General features: G+C 33.3%; 2 protein-coding genes and 1 long non-coding RNA gene across 3 annotated transcripts; 1 reads left to right on the top strand and 2 right to left on the bottom strand.

The window, feature by feature from the left end:
• Positions 1 to 1,462: 1,462 nt before the first annotated feature.
• LOC108198897 (uncharacterized) lies at positions 1,463 to 3,953 on the bottom strand. The gene is made up of 5 exons (XM_017366669.2): positions 3,564 to 3,953; positions 3,352 to 3,466; positions 2,560 to 2,652; positions 2,200 to 2,400; positions 1,463 to 2,043 (listed from the first exon to the last, which is right to left on the bottom strand). The coding sequence occupies exons 1-5, from the start codon at positions 3,875 to 3,877 to the stop codon at positions 1,846 to 1,848; spliced, it is 921 nt and encodes a 306-aa protein (XP_017222158.1). The 5' UTR covers positions 3,878 to 3,953; the 3' UTR covers positions 1,463 to 1,845.
• A 686-nt stretch (positions 3,954 to 4,639) lies between these two features.
• On the top strand, positions 4,640 to 6,422 carry LOC135148405 (uncharacterized). Its single transcript, XR_010286576.1, has 3 exons — positions 4,640 to 5,019; positions 5,756 to 5,809; positions 6,321 to 6,422. It is a non-coding gene; the product is annotated as an uncharacterized LOC135148405 (long non-coding RNA).
• A 7,361-nt stretch (positions 6,423 to 13,783) lies between these two features.
• On the bottom strand, positions 13,784 to 16,054 carry LOC108198628 (9-cis-epoxycarotenoid dioxygenase NCED2, chloroplastic). Its single transcript, XM_017366396.2, has one exon. It carries the CDS (start codon positions 15,957 to 15,959, stop codon positions 14,217 to 14,219), a length of 1,743 nt encoding a protein of 580 aa, XP_017221885.1. The 5' UTR covers positions 15,960 to 16,054; the 3' UTR covers positions 13,784 to 14,216.
• Positions 16,055 to 18,092: the final 2,038 nt, after the last annotated feature.

The raw sequence follows: 18,092 nt of genomic DNA, 5'->3' as shown, positions 1-18,092 counted from the left end.
GACGACTAAAGTATGGCTTTACCACTAGGCACTCCCAACCCATACATCGAATCTTAATTTTTAAATAAAAATAATTTTATCAATATATATATGAATTAAAATATTAATTATGAAGACTTCATTTATGTAATTTTATTACAAAAATAAAGGTACAATTTTTAATGAAATAACATTACTTGAGTGCTATAAATTTGATCAATTTTAAATGTCCCTTTATTATATTTAATGAAATATATAGTAAATTATATATTTTCTTTTTAATCATTTCTAACATACAGATTGTCTATCAGTTGGAGAATCATGGAATGCAATCCCACTTCCTAATTTTGAAATTCAACAATACGGGTTCAATTTCATTCTGATTCCTAAATTTGCACCTATATCGATCTAGTATTATGTTGCTTTCGATGCTCGCTTGAACAGGAAATAAAGATTTTTCGCAAAACTAAAATCCTAAGTATTTTAAAATTAATCAATTAATTACTCGAATATAAATCAATATTTAATTTTGGTATAACTAAAAAATGAATATAAAGATATTACTAATAAATCATATTACAATAGGAAATAATTAAAACCAAAGAGAGAATAATAAAAATACATGTAAACTTACATTTATTTTTTATTATGCAAAAAAATAATTATAGTACATACGAGAATTGGGAGACGCATGGAGAATGGGCAGGAGAGTCGGGCAACAAATTTTTGAGCCATAAAGTTTACCTCATTATAATTTATATATTTACATTTATAAAAGTGATGTTTGAATTAGATGAGAGTTGGGTTAATCTTGTAAAGTGGAAATATATTTAAAATTTTAATGTGTCCTATTTGAAAATATATTTATTATTTGAATTTTTAGTTTTAACCAAATAATATATTTGAATAATCGAAAAAATTAGAATCAGAATTTTAGTCAAAATTTAATATATTTAAATTTATAATAAATATATTAAAATATTAATATTATGGATAAAGTTATTCTGCATGTCAAAGTTTCACCGTCCATAGGCCTTAAATATCATATTTTTAAGCATTTAGTATATGAGTTTGACATTAAATTTGATTGCTAGCAATTAAATTTAGATATCGTTAAATTTATTACGTCAAATTTACCCGTTCTTTTTGTAATGATGATATTTTTTTTTTCTTAGTCTGGTTTTATACAGTCTTTTATTAATTTATTTTCTATCATTAATTAATTGCTTTGTTAACTAGGGGCTTCACCTTCTTTTGTTAATCGTGTTATGTAACTGACTTATTATTAACGCTAATTATTGCTGTGCATTTCCAACGATTTTGAAGCCCAAACAATAATTGTAATTTAAGAAAGGATTTGTGTATATGCTAAGCGCGGAAATTATTAAAGAGATGTAAGCCAATCAAAACATGAAAAACTATCAAATTTTATGTTTATTGTGTGCATATAAACACACCACAGAAAAATGAGTTAACAAAACTGTCCAATATCTCAGATTTATCTGGAGGTAATAATTCAATTGTTAGGATCATATGATCAGGATATACAGACACACAAGTATTTTCTCGAATGAACGATATTAAATCAAGACAAGCCGTGACTTGCATGTGCTAGTGGTGCGTAAAACAAAACAAATATGAAATACCTTTTTATCTTTATCCAAGGATCGTCTACATAAACAATTGTATTGTTTCACTGAGAACAAACTTTTATTGAAAACACAGTTGGAAAACTCTGTCTGTAGTTTTATCTTCAAAAGAAAAGACTCGTCCTTTTATTTTTTTTTTCTTTGCCGGAGACTCATCCTTTTATTAGTGTAAAGAAAACATGTAAAAACAGTAATGAAATTATTTTTCCACACGTTTTCAGTTCCATGGCCACTTTGCTTGCTTAAAAGAACACCAGCGCTCATGTCTATCAATTTGAGGATTATTATGTGAATTCCCAGAAAAAGCCATGCAGCATCCAAGACCTTTGGCAGCCTTCAAATTTTCTTCAGTAAATCCTGGGTTTTTATATTTTGGATGTTGGAAAAATTGAACACTTGACAGGAGCTGAAAAGACTGAGATATAACTCCTTACGTGAGACTTCTTGTTCGCTCAAAAATTATCATGCAATGTCATAACTCCCAAAATACACAATAAACTTATATGAGATATATAAGGGTTTGATAAACTGAAAACAGAGACGTGTATGTAAAAATATAGGAACGACTTACTTGCAAATACGTTTGAATTGCACCCTTATGCGGCATAAGCCAGAAGAAGAATTCATAATCAACATTTGATGTGATTAAGAGCTTTTTAGCAGTCAAGGATGTTGTAAAGTAATTACCCAAAACAGGGTGTTTAACTGCAATTGTGAGTGACAAACTATTCCCCGGGGCCTTTGTTTTCAAATGCCAGTCCCCAAGCATGTCCTGTAATTTGTAATTAGCTTTTCTTGTAAGATTAAGCATGTTCTACATATTTTTTTCACTTGGTATGACAAAAGCGGACAAACGAACTGCTGATAGTTTAGTGATAATTTGGCAGTGTGATAACATTGTGGATTGAAAATATAATTATGTATTACTTACCATAAAGGGGCTGACGTGAAGTGATTTGGCAATATGATCAGAATGAGGGTTGAAAACAAATCGTAACTGTTCACCCCATGGGCTGTTTGTTACCTGAAACAAGATTGCAGCACCATATTATTAGTTACCACTTATCTAATATATATGCAGTTGATATCTGCCATTTATACCAATAAAATTTTTATTTCTCTCTGCCACCACTCGCAGGCATGCAACATCCGTTAATTTCATATTAAAATGATATTTTCCGTTTTGAGCACTGACCAACCTCAAACGTAATTATTTTTGGATTCTTTTTCGAAGGCCTCATCCTGATGTAAATGTTTGACTTGTTATATTGAAGATAAACTTCTTTTAATGGAATTTGACCGGAATTGGCGGTCAAATTTAACTGTTTTATTGTAGTGATGACTATAGAATATGGAACTTGGATTGACACCACTCTAATGTATTATGATAATTTATGATATCAATTTTTTGCAATTTTATAGATCTATTTTGTTTAGCTAATTTGATTAGTTTATATTTGACCATCTCTGTCCTCGGTGAAAATATTCAATCATTAACGGTCAGAAATAGTCATTTTTGATCCGAATATGGCGGTGGAAAATAAATGTTTTTCTTGCGGTGTTTTGAATTTGATGATCAGTACTAATCAGGTTAAGCAAGCAGTGCATTATTGTGACTAAAGGAATAAAAAGGAAGCAAAGACTTGAATTTATGTCTACTTTTGGTGGAATATGTTGCTAGTTATTCTACTACACATGCAAAATCTAGTTCCAAACTACATACCTCAGCGATGCAATTTTTCAATATATTAGCTGAAGATTCATTAAGATCATAGCAATAATACAATGTCACTGGACTTCGTTGATATCCAACGCTCGGAGGGACCGTCAGTAGAAGCCTGAACCGCATGCAAGAAATCACATTAGCCGAATTCAACTCCAACCATAGCGGTAACAAATTAAAAGTATCAAGCACAAACATGAATTTATACTTACACTGGTCCGTTTGTTTGGGCAATAGACCGAGCTTCTTTAGCAGACAAGTGGTTGGGTGGTATGCACGATGAGCGGTCTAGGTCAATAAGAGCGTAGCGGACCGAAGATTTGAAAGAACGGCCAACAGGCCGGCGACGTTCATGAATGAGAGTGCCTTTGTAGAGAGAAACGGCATCGTCGACACGAGACGAAAACAAGCCACAGAACTGGCTTAGTGTATAACGAACGAGTAGGAAGAGAGAAAGAATAGATGATCTGAGGAAGATGTAAAGTAAGTAGCAATATACGAGAAATGGAAGCATGATGCCGTTCATGGCTTAAGCTTGTATGTGTTTCCTGGTGGCAAGTTTTACATTTGGAACATGTGCGTGTGTGATATTTGTAACGTTGAGAAATATTTGTTATGATTAGGAACACACTGAGCTAGAATTTTTAACAAAACAAATTATGAGGGAGATAGGTCAACAAATAACACCCAAAACTACCATTTTATTGAAATTTCATGAATTGGGTCCGATCGATTTTCTTACTAATTATCAAATGAAATGTTAATGTTTTTTGAAAAATATAAAAAAATGCTAATGCAAAGAAAATTAATCTTTGTCCAAAAGGGATTACTATGAGAAGTTAGCATCTGTGTCGTTATAAAAACTTTAATTCTAACAAGGACTAAGAGCCGGTTTGGGTAGACTTATGACAAGACTGTCATAACATCATTTAAAACCTAATATGACTTATTTGGTAAATTTTTAAAATCTGTTTGGATAATTTTGATTTATTAGTGAGTTATGGGTTATTAAAAGTATGATAATAAAAGTGATTCATGGGATAATTTATGATTTATAGTTAATTTTATCAAAAAAAAAACAAAATTCTAAAAAAATAAAACACTGAAAAAAGTATTGATCTTCTTTGCATCAACATTTTTCTACTAAATCAAACAGCCACTAATCCTCCATTTTTCGGCTTAAGCTTTTACACTCTGTTTGGTTGGCATGAATGAAATCAGTTTAGCCCAGAATGGAATGGGCCATTCCATTCCAAAAATAAAAATTCTGTTTGGTTGGTCCAAAGGAATGGAATAGTCCATCCTTTTGCTCATTCCAATCCATCAACTAACCAGACAATCGATTCATTTTTGAAAGTGCGGGTTAGGCCCATTCCATTCACTCACGCTTTCCGCCTCTCTCACGCATCTCTCTCCGCCTCTCTCTATCGCCTCTCTCTCCGCCTCTCCCTCTCTCTCGCCTCTCTCTCCGCCTCTCTCTCTCTCTCTCGCATCTCTCTCTCCTCTCTCTCTTCCTCGCATCTCTCTCTTCCTTTTCTGCCTCTCCCCCTCTCTACACTCAGCTAATCCTTAATCTGGAAAGCAGCTAGAATCTTCAAACCACGCATCTCAACGATTCCTTTTATCATTTGCAATGATATTCAAACCTAAATCAATCTAAGCATACAGGTTCGAGCTTGATCCATTTGAATTTGTTTCATTAATCTTGCTAAATTGTGTAATCTGTAGATTGATTTAGATGAATTATTTGTTAATCTAGCTGATTTATGTGTTAATGTATCTGTTTATCAGGCAGTTGCGTTTTCGAAAGTATGTTTTCGCTATTGATTTCGTGTCATATGTTTGTGTTCGAATAATGTGTATTAGGTGTTCGATAAAAAGTCTCTAAAAAAGTTGTGTTGTGTTGTCGTGTAAACGAGTAGGAGTAGTAGCACCTGCTTGTAGAAATTGATGATGGATCATGGTATCGTAAAATTTTTTGTTGTGATGCGTGAGTGGCTACTGTTGTTTGGTAAGATGCTTCTACGAAGCATCCCTTTCTTGTAAGTTTCTTCTTTGCTAATATAAATATAGTTAAGACCTGGGTTGCAAGACCCCTGTTCCTAAAAGAGGAGAGAAAGAAAAGATATTGGTGCGGATGAGCACTGCAGGGATGCTCGGATTCTGTTGTGAAAATACAGGATGGGGATTTAGCATATTTCATATATCTATTTCATATTCTGTTTATCAATATGAATTTTTATGTCAACTAAACTCATGCCACGCGTAAATAGTAAGAATGCAAGTCTTACTTTAAACAATTACCAAATTGTATGTGTACTACTGTTCTTCTTCTTCATCTCTTCTGTCTCTGTCTACTAAATTCTAACACTCTTTCAATATGTCGTCTGTCTTTAATAAGCAGAGCTGCTTAGCTAGAGCCTAGAAGCTGGTTCATCAAGGTGTAAAGCTCTTTTAAGTAAGTAACCACACATTGAAAGAACTCTGTTATTATGTTATGTTATTAGCTAGAGCCTAGATTCCAGTGTCGCCTGAACCAAGGCTGTAATGGAGTTAACCCTCGAAAATCAGGCTTGTGGCCTGCAATTGTTGTCTCGTACTATGGTTTTGCTCTGTAGCTACTTGCCCATTTGAGAATTTCTCAGTATAATAATGATATAAAATGATGCTATAAATTTGTCATTAGTGAGAAGTTCACTACATTAATTAGGATGTGTTGTTTTTGTGAAAGTCGGTTCTGATTTACTAAATGACTCAAACTCAAAAGGACTCTCAACTTATTCTGTCTAATTAGCGGTTATATTTTTTCTTTGGAGTATATCAATCTTTTGTATTTCGCTATTTGAGACATATATTTTAGGACCATGATTATTGTATATTGTAACTGGTGCTTCTATTGCAGTGCTATATGGGATTTGGTTTTCACTGTCTTAACTCTCTTTTCTTCATTCTTGCTAATTTGTTTTCAGATTACATTTCTACTCATTTTTTCAAAGCCCATATATCTTCCTAGTTTCTACTCCAGTCTCTTCGTCCAAGCTAGGCAGCCCCTGTCTTTGTATTTCATGATGTAAGAACCTAAACTTTTTGGTTTTGTACTAATTGTTTGTCTTTGTTTGAACTGCCTGAACAAATTGTTTAATTGTTTTGTGATCCTTATGGTTAGAATATAATGAACATATAGCTTAGTAATAGGAGGTAGCAGTCATACTTGTAAATATTCCCTCAAATTGCGACTCTATAACTTGTGTGGTATTCTATACTATGTACAGTTGATAATGCATCACTAAAGGGTGGAATTTATAGTTACAGAAGCGTCATGTCATTTTTATGGCTAATCGAGTAGTTATGCGTTTGTTATAACCACCAAAGCTGACTAGCAAAGGTTCCTTATGCTAATCGAGTAGTTATGCGTTTTTTATATTGTTCTTAGATTTTACGTAATTCTGATTAATTTGAGTAATTTAATTTAGTTCCTATCCCCATGTGAGCATGGGCACTACAGTTTTGTCCTAGTCGCAACTTAAAAGTTTCGTCCGTATAAAAACCCTGTTCACTATATTGCAGCACAACACCGAAAAGGGTAAACACCGGTAATTTACCTTTGTATTATATGCTAGTTCACAGCACTCTTTTTGTCAAAATTTCTATTAGACTGAACCTGCATCTTAGACTGAATGTGGCTTCATCTTAAATTTCTGATATTGTGCAGACTGCTTTATTCCCTGATGCTGGCTTGGAAAGTGGACTTGGTCATGCTGGAGAAGTGGGAGGGCTAGTAATAGTTCGAAATCTTCACCTCTTCTTGGAGAAATTTTGTATTTTATTTGTAAATTATGAAGGAGAATTAGTAGTGGCCAAAGTTTGGATTTTTTTGTAAATTTTTAATATTTATTATAGTTGATTTAGGTACTACTAATTTGTGTAATGAAATGTGAAGTATGCTATTGACATGAAATTAATTCATTTGTCTATTTGATTTATAAATTCTTGAAGTTAAAATTTTATATGAAAAAATTTGCTAAAAAATAATTAATTACTATTCCATTCCTTTGAGTAACCAAACAACTCAAATGAATGGAATGGTTCATTCCATTCCAATCATAAAAAAAAATGAACCAAACAAGAGTTTTGAATTGATCATTCCATTCAACCTTCTTTCCATTCTCTCATCATTCCATTCTTAACAAATTTCATTCCTCCCAACCAAACACAACATTAGTTGAAACAAACCGCCACTAAATCCGCACATCCCTGAAATTACACACCTAGAGGGGGGGGTGAATAGGTGTTATGGCTAATATACCCGATTTTTATAAGTTACCAAATAATTAATCTGTCAATGACAGCCTGCTGTTAATTTTCAGAGTAAACAGTTAGCCTGCTAATAAGATGAATGCAATGCAGATAATGTAAAGCAGTATGCTAGCAACACCAAGAATTTTAGCCAGGTTCGACCCCTAACCCTAATGGTCTACGTCCTGGTCCCCTACCAACTGGTAAGAGATTATATTATTAATCAAGAAATGTCAACGATTACAAGATTCAATAATATAACTCCCTTTCTCCCTTGTTCCTGTTATCAGCCTGCTGAAACCCCTGAACCACGAACCAAAAGCCTACCAAGACCTATACTTCCCAAGTATATTCTTCTAGCTAACTAGTTCCCTTGTTCCCTTGTTTCACAAGCTAGATACACAGCAACAAAACATTACACCTTGAACAATACAATGAATAAGTGTAATACAACCGAAACTATGAACTCTCAATATAGATATATATATACGAATATAAGTACTAGAGCTCAACAAAAGATTTAGCAATGTAAAGAGTTGTATTTCAGAAAGCTTGGTGTGTTCTCCTTGTTCTTAAAACCGAAACCACACTCAAGTATAAATACATCACACTAACGGTCATAATCCAACAAATTTCCAACGATCTTGGTAACCACCTCACGTTTAAATTTGATTTGAATAATGAACGTTTGGATGACATAAGTTTACTGAGTAAAAGATAAATCACGTTTGAAATCATCTCAGTAAAGTATTTAAAATAAAACCCGTTTGAAACAAAATAGGAGTTTGTTAAAGATAAGATTCTTTGAGATAAAATCTCCTATTTGTCAGGAAAACGTTTTTGAATGAAAACTCTTTATAAAACCGAGCTCTAATATTTATATAAGATATATACAAATATTAGAATCCTTACAAAGTCGTTTCCTATTAAATCTCCAAGAAAATAGACTTTGATCTTTATCCGATTGTTTCTCTGTTCACGCTGTTAGCCTGCTGATAGCTTGAAAATATCCCTGTAAGCTTGCTGACAGCTATAATCATGCTAACATCCTGAAACACTGTTAGTCCGCATAAATAACCTTTGATAGCATGCTTACACATATCAGTTTCATGTTATTAGCTTGCTGTTAGTGTCATCATCAAAACCTTGAGAGTATCAATCCCAGTTTGCATCACGTGTTTTATATACTTATTATACAATATTATATAAAAATTGAAGAAAAATTCTCAATGATACACTTGTGGTTTTGCCTTTTCCAGATGGAACACAAAATACTTTTGACTTCCGGTTGGTACACTTATACTATTCTAACGTTCTATACTATACTCCTACCGTCAAATTCTGTTAAAAAAAACATTAGTTAATATTTATACTAGCTTTTTCTGATTAAAAATCCATTATTTTCCTTCCCTCATCCTATCCTCTACTCCCTTAATTGCAAATCCCCGACGAAGAAACCGAGAATATACACAACCCATTGCTACCGAACACTCCTCCCCTGCCGCTACCGTCGGCGGCAACACCCTCCCATCCGCAAACAAAACTCTCCCATTACCATTAACCTCTGATCATAGCCCCCCACCTCCATCCCCATCCCATCCATCGAAAAAATTGCGCTGTCACTGAACCGCTGCTCGATCTTGAGAAACTTGTCGAGCTTGGAAGATCCGAGCTATTGGTCACTACACGGGCGACCTCACCCACTACTCCGGTGCCTGAGAAGGCTCTCCACAACAGCTTTTATATTTATCCTTTTCGATTTGCGGGGGTTGTATTCCGGAAGCGTGGCGTTCCGGCAGTGACACGGGGAATAGAAGATGATGGGACGGATGGCAGAGACGCCCATCAGAGTGTAGAGAGAGGTGTTGCAGTCGGGGAAGAAGGAGGCGGCGGATTCAGTGTCGAGATCGAAGAAAGAGTGGTTGGAGATGCTGGGGATATTGGTGGTGGGAGGAAATCGTTGCTTGGGAGATTGGTTCTTGTATATATTTCTTTTGTTTTTAGATTCTTTTTGTTTTTAACTTTTTTTAGATTAATTTAGGATTAGTTAACGTTTGTTTAATGAAACTTGACGAAAAGACTATTGTATAGAATGGTACAATAGTATAAGTATACCAAAACGTCATTTAACCCATAAAATAATATGCTTTTGTAAAATATACGAAATGGCATTTGGTTGTATATATTAAAACGAACAATATTTATAAATACTTTTAGAAGACACTAAAATTGTAAGCATAATTAATAAAAAAAATCATATTTTGCATAAATACCCAAAAATTTATTATATTTCATTGTTTGATTTGTATCCTTTGGAATCCGATGCCGAGTTGCATGTACTATCTTTGCCTCCACGACAGGATATGTGGTCGGTTTGTTCGTTACTTCGTTTTATCGGATCAAACAATTTCAATTTACTTCTCATGTCCTCTACAAAGGAAAAAGTGGCCACTTCAATTTGATTTATATGTAATATATTATTATATAAAATTAATAAACTCTATATTAAAAGAAAACTTGATTTCATGATATAACTAGTTAAATGATATGTAGGACAAACTTTATTTTATAGTTAATTAAATAATCTTTCGTCTTTTTTTCATATTTCGGTTTTTCTTACAAAACTTAAGTATTTTGATTGTATACTAAATATTAATAAATTTTTATGAATTAAAATTTCTATTACATAATTTATTCATAAACTTACAAGTGAATAATAATTATTGATTATATGACTAAAATATTTAAATATATATATTAAAAAATCAAATGTATAAAAAAGATTGAGTATTTTAAATATGTTGTTAAGTAACTGTGTCGATGATTGGGATTCGGTAACACAATGATTTACAATAAATTAAGTCCCTCGAAACTCAAGTTTATGTTTCATATTAAATATTACTACCGTTTTTATTAGTACTTATAAATTGTTTGAAAAATGGTTTCGCTGAGGAGTTGGTGATCGTTTACATTACTTCTCCCATGTATATATCATGGCAAACATGCATTCCTTACTTTTTGACCATATATCCACCTAACTAAAAAAAGGTTTTCGTTGCATTTTAATAAAAGTAATTCATGTCACATTTTTTGGATTTATAAAAGATCTTTCTCTATTCTCGTGAGACCCGTTACGATGGGTGGCAATACTACATGGTTCTCATTTTTTGTAATAATATTTATATTTTCAAAGTAATGTGTGCTTATTAGTTAAAACTATTACACAATATATATAACTTTAATATATTAGATATTGATGATATTGAAAATCAATAATATATTAGTAATGTTAAAACATAATATCAGAAACTCCTGGTTATCTCCCTCCCTCAAAAACTCTAACATCTATTAAAGATTTTTGAGAGGGTTTTCATCATTAAAGTCTCAATTTCTTTATTTTTCATTTTCTTGCGATTTATTTGAGTTTTGTTAGTCTCTCCTTTGTGAGAGTTGATTTTTGTTTTGGTGTGTTTTGATATTCAATATGACCGAGATTATAAATCGACATGATTTTCATGGGTTTGATTTAGATTTGAAGGTTATTACTGGATGGCATTTATAGTAGATTGTTTAGAGCAGTCTGAAAACCAATCTTGTGAAAACAAGTACATATATTTAAACTATTTTCAAATCACTTAGTTGCATCTCCCAGAAAAAATGATTTAACAGCGATATTTTTTCGCGTCTCTCCAATTTTGATTGTATTTATAGATGCTGTATGACTTTTATTAATGATTCAAATCTTGTTTATCAAAAAATAATAATAATAAATATAGTCCATCAAAAAGTTAAATAAAATATTAGATTACAAAATATTATATATATTAGAGCGCAATATTTTTTATATAATTTTTAAAATGAGCACGTCCCCTCGATATTTAACTGAAAGATCCTTGTAATAAATATGCTCGCTGTTATGTGTAGATACAATGTTCAGTGCATCTGGTATTTTGGTTGCGTAATTTGTTTATGGTCATCCATATGACTGTTTAAATTTCGTAATATATTTCTTCTTCTCCAAGTCCATTAGTTGAACGACATAAGTGAGACGACCAAACTCTCTTAACAGAGACATACGTGACATATGCCACCAATCCATCCACATCCGGAATTAATTTAAATTAGATTTTAATGCATTTGTGATGCAATATTAACACACATAAATTTAAATCCTATTTTGCCGCACAATGAATACAGGCCGTATAATAACTCTGTAAAGGTGTTTGTTGTGCATGGACGATTGCCAAACATGAGGGGACTAGACATAGTAGTCCCATCATACCTTATTCATGTATGGTTAGCAGTGTGTGTTCCTCTTTCTTTTAATATATTTAATCACAATTTTGATACATATTTTATTTTTTTTGCCGACATAATTAAATTATATATATCGAAACATGCAACTCATATTGCAATCCAGCAAGAGAGAATATTACAAAATAAAATTTTAGTAATATATTTAAAGAAATTAAAATTATGTATGAACTTTCAAAAGTAAAAAGGAAAAATAAGTAATATAATTAAAGTTAAGTTCACTTTACTCCTGTAGCCCGAAAACAATGTAAACATGGAATCACAATATCACATGCAATCAAATTAATAACGCATATAATTTTTGTAATATTAAATCAAAATCCCAATCCAAACATGCACCGTGATCAAATAAAAAACTAATATTAAACACAAATCACATATTCCCTCCGTCCCTCTTAATTATTTATATTCGATCGACACGCATTTTAATGTTATAAAATATAATTTGATTAGTAATATGTATTTTAAAATGCGCGTCGAGTAATTGAAGATAATTATAAAAGAAACAAGAGAGACGGAGGTAGTATATATATGAGATTAAGAAATGAACACAAAATATTTAAGGGGGCGTTTGGAAACATACATTATATTTCAAATGATGAATTTCAAATGATAGGATTTGAATTTTTATTTCAAATTCTCAGAATTATATTAACATTTGAATGTGTGGATATCATATGAAATTCAAATCCAAATTTTCAAACAAGTTATTTGATCAAATCCAAAATTTCAAATGAAATCCTAGTTCTCAAACAGGCCATAAACAAATTTGAAACACGTAAAAGTCATGTTATTTTTCAAATAAGTAAGCCTCTTTATTATGATGCTTCAACATGATACAAACAAATAGAGATGGTCTTTGATCACTTGAACATCCCACCTCCTGCAGAACAATAATACGACTTCTACCTCCCTAAAACTAATAATCGTTGAGAGCTCTGATAGAAATACAACAAAATATGAAAAGGTTGAATATATTTTGTACGTCCAACAATGATGCAAAAGCCTCTACGAGTAAAAAACATTACTATAACATACATAGCAATTAATTGGATAACCTCCATAAAATAAAATATTACGTGCATTCAATTTTACTTTCGCTTTCTTTGTTCTTTCCTTACAAGTTATTATTAGTATTAGATCCACGTGCTTATTGGCTAATTATGCATATAGGAAGAATTGTCCTCTTTTTCGTTTTCTTTACTCCTTCGTTCTATATTTTCAAAAGAATTGATGTATGCATTCTACAACCTTAAACAGTTATGCTCCACTCATTTTCTTATATGTAATTTAATATTCATCGAATTACTTCGCCAGACGACAGTGTAGTGCACCACTTGTCCTCTTTTTCCTAATATAAATACGATTAAATATATGTACTTAGATTTCATGCAGTGTAATCTGAGGACAGGCGTAAATTTATCTAGCGAAAGATAATCCACACTGCTATGTACGTAATACGTAAAATATATTGTTTAATAGACCTGCTTATTAAAGATCCGAACTATAGAGTACTTAATACCGGTGCCATTGATAGATATGTTTTTCTTGCTAATGTTGTTACTCGAAAGATTGTACCAATCCTGTCCCCAGTAAACCAAGTGTTACATGCGAAGCCGACGTAAGATCGCTTCGATAAAGGAATAGTTTTGGATTTTATTTTTGAGGAGAGAGTAACGAAGAATTCTTATGAATTATATAGGCAATGAGATGATCATCCTCCAGAATTAGTGGAGCCGTATAACAACAAAATGTTACTCCTTATTTTAGGGATTCAAAATCTAACTACACAGAAAGATCGTCACTTTAATATATGTGAGCACAAGTGTTTACAAGCAAAGCGGATAAGCCTATCATACCGGATGTCCAGATGGTTGGATAGTGACGCTTAACGCTTAAGGCTTACTATCTTGAGGTCACGAGTTTCATTTCCTGGACAATTCTGGAAATAAGTGGACTATAATATTTATCAACCGGATTAGTCGAGATGTGCGCAAAATGACCGGACATTGGTTTGGAAAAAAAAAGGATAAGCTTGATATACACAAGAAACCAGCTGAGCTCTAACAATATTACAATCGAGCTACAAGCTTGGCTCCCTTTAATTCTCTTTTAACGACGTAGGTCAGCATTACTTCAAGATTAACTACATACATGTCTTCTAGCTAATATATGTTAAGGAGAGTCCGGGGAAACACCAGCATGGTACTGACATCAATTAATTACCACTCTTTCATTTTACCAAATTTTTGTACTTATTGTACCAATTCCTCGGAGCTGATGAATGTTCCGTGGAATCCATAAGGCACCCTCGACGGAAGCTTAACTGTGGCTTCTAATTCCATGTTCGCAGAGTTGATGATTTGAAGCTCTGATTGCCATGTCTTTTCGTCGTGAACGAATGCCATAATGTGTCCCTCGTCTTCTCTGTCGGAGTTTGAAGGCAAAAAGAATGGCTCCCCGCCATACCTTTCGTCGCCATAATAATATTTTTGTGCCTCTCCAGTAAATAAGTTCACTTTGGCCAGACCAGATACTTTAGGCCACGGTTCGGCAATGGCCAAGTAGGCAAACTCCGTTTTTCGGCCTAGTTTCTTCCGATTCACCATTCCAACCTCAATATTCACTTGCTCTGATGGACTCATTATGGCGTGACATGTAGATTTTCTCGTCCTTAAATTTAGCCGAATTTCAGAAAGAACACTTTCGAGACCCTCATCGGATTCATTGAATATGGAGTCGGGTGGTGTCATGCATGAGCCGATAATGACAATTTCATCCGAATCCGGTTCTTCCCATGCATTCCATAAATGGAAACAAAAATTCTCGGGTGAATCAATCCAAATAATATCAGACGAATCTTCGGCATATTTGGATAAAATTCCAAACCTAGACATCTTGTTTTTGTCATACGTAACCGGGGAACCTCCCTTCAACATTTCTTGTAGCTTGAACACCACTTGTTGATCAGGAATCACAACAAAATTCTCTGTTATCACGAAATCATGCGTCATTGCAGGGATATCCAAGGGGATCTCAACATCACGAGATTTCTCACCATCTTTAGAAAATCGAAAATACTTCAAGTAGGGTTTCTTAATAACATCATAACTCAAAGCAAATAGCTCACCCGACACGGGGTCAACTTTCGGATGAGCTATCATCGAAGACTTCAATTGCGACTCGAAGTCATATCGACCAATAGTCTCTAAATCACCACTCTCGCTGACTTGAATTTGATAGGGAAGATCATCTTCCGACATGGCCAAAAGTCGGCCATTAAAATAAACAAGGCCAGCATTAGCTACACCAATTCCATGGCTCGGATCAACCAAGCCGAATAGCCCTCGGGCATAAAAGAGTGCCAATCGAGCTATACCCGAGTGTCCATGAAGCTCACCGATAGCCTTAGGGAAAATCGGTCTACCCAAATCTCGTTCTTGAACAAGCCTTTCAGTTTTCGTAAACCTACATGCATAACTCACCGAATTGCCGTTTATCATAACCGCATGAACCATTCCGTCACCATCAAATAAGTGGTGTCCGGAAACAGGCTCGAAATATGGATTTGCACCGTTTCTCACGTAGACGCCGGATATATCTTCAGGAATGGTCCCTATAACTTGTAAATTTTGTCGGACAGATGATTCGGGCACCGGAGCAAAGTTGCCGGCCATTTGTACTGCTGGATCAGCTGTCTTGGAGAGTGTTTGTTTGGCTTCAAGCGAGAGCAAGGCCTTCTCCGCCATGTCTAAAGCCGTGGCTGCCGCCTTTTGTAGTAAATTCCATCTTCGTGGTGTGGAAGGACTCGAACCCGAGTCATCTTTCGTGATATTATGTGAGCAATGAGGTTGTTCGGGTAATTGAAGAGGAGACTGTAGGGAAGATTTAATCCAGCAAGCTTTATTAAAACAAGGCTTGATTGTACTAGATGAGGAAGGAACGCTCATGATTTGAAGTTTATAAAAATTCGAAGTTGCAGCTAATGATAAAGACATGTTGATTTGTTTTGAATGATATCGAAGAGCAGAGAGAGCTTTATCATTAACTTAAAAGAAACAGAAAAGTGGTGAGGAGTAATTCAGGAGATGAAATACAGTTGAAAAAAAAGTTGATTAAGAGAGTTTCAGAGGAAGAATTATATACACGGTTGAGGGAGAAGGCAGTACCACGTGGTTGTTTTCTTGAAAGCCACTTGGAATCGACAAATTATTTGAGTTGAGTCAAAGATATTACACAAGTGTCTGGAAAATAGATGGGAATGAGAATCGGCAGTTAGAACGAAGAGTAATAGAATTAGAGAATGAGAGAGGGTGTTTCAAGAGAAAGATAAGAAAGGTAAAAAATAATTTATTTTACAAGTGGGACAGGGATCCTATTTCAAGTCAACGAAATTGTTAATTCAAATGCCAATACATTGACTTAAGGTTTGGTTTCTTATTCACGGGTCTCATTAATCATGAACCAAACTCTTTCTATATCTTTAACAGATATACGAATGTAATAATTTATAAGGGGTGAAAAAACATTTTGCAGCCGAAATTTACATAATATCAACCAATTCCCCATACGAAGGTTAGTTTATATGTAAGAATCAAATTAATGACAAATTTAGGAATGATCTTTGTGGATCTCATGCAAGTTACCCTAATTTGACAGGATGCGCATGAGTGAACGTTAACTCAACTCAACGCGCACCACTAATTTGGTGCCTAATCTTCTATAACTAACTCATCATCTTAAGGAAGCAAATAAGTTGGCAACTCGGTGAGTGAAGTCGCTGGCCACTCGTTCACTTGCTCCAGATTAAACGAGTGTATAATTAAATAAATAATAAAATCCCCGTATTTCCCTCTCAATGAAGTAATGGAGGCACCCCACACCACGTGGCTGTTTTTCTATTCTCTTTCAACACAAAATATCTTGGTCACATCAATTTCCCGGGCACATACGTATACACAGCCACCTCTTTCTTTATCCATGATTTCATCTTAATATTTCATCCTTAAAACACATTTATTTTGTAGGAATCTACACGTAAATACCTCTTCCATCCTAATCTAGATAAATATTACTAAAAAAAAGAATGTCTCTATCTCCTTTTAATATATATTTATGAAATATTTTTCCAAGATGAGCCCTCTTATTTATTATTAGGACTTTCGTATATGATATATGAGTATAGATGGGGAAGAGACGATCATTTGCAACTCTTTAATATATATGAAATTAGTAAATGGATAGAGAATAGTGATGAGAGAGACTTATGACCACTATATAACAAAATTAAATAAATATATTAATTATCAATATATTTGTATAAAAAACAAAAATATTTTAATTATTTAACAAAATGTTATGGGCAGAATTTTGCAATTAATAAGGTTTTCCATATAACTTAACTAACAACATATAAGAGTTGGAAAACACTGTAATAATGAGATGATATTGGATATATTGGTTGATGATATTTAAAAATATTATATGTTTAATATTTATGTTGTTATAAATAAAATATATCAAATATGATAATATATGATCCAAAATCTTACTATAAAAATTTTATGAAGAGAAGAGGGACCAATATAGTCAACATCAATTAGCTGAACACATTTATAAATAAATAGAATCTACCATTAGAATTGATTTTGATATTTTTTAACTAAATATCCTGCATAGTTACATATGCTTTATACAAACGACTAATATTTTAACTTCAAATATCTTAAGTTTCATATATACGACAGGAAGAAAGAACTGTGGTTGACATAGTACCAATTATCTTACTAGTGAGAGAGTCTGAATTACAATTTGGGTCACCGTCAAATTGATAACAACCATCACCCTACATATGTAGCAATAATTTAAAGTGAATATATAAGATATATCTTATAAACGAACATCATTTATATGTGCACATGAACTGATTTATCTTATCCAATGCAGCTGCCACATTTCAGCTTCTAGCTGCGGTCCATGCACAAATTGAGTGGCTACACTGACGAGCAGCCTTAGAACTAAAAAAAATTGAAAATGATAGCTCATAGGTGTTTAAACATGCATACATATTCGGTCTCTGTCTGTATGCATGACTCGCTTTGAAAGTAAAAAGTTAAAAAGAGTTGCAAATA

The sequence above is a fragment of the Daucus carota genome, chromosome 8 (genome assembly GCF_001625215.2).
Source record: "Daucus carota subsp. sativus chromosome 8, DH1 v3.0, whole genome shotgun sequence".
In the NCBI taxonomy this organism is placed as follows: domain Eukaryota; kingdom Viridiplantae; phylum Streptophyta; class Magnoliopsida; order Apiales; family Apiaceae; genus Daucus; species Daucus carota.
The sequence above is the reverse complement of the archived record's forward strand: the minus strand, read 5'-3'. Positions and strand labels throughout refer to the sequence as shown.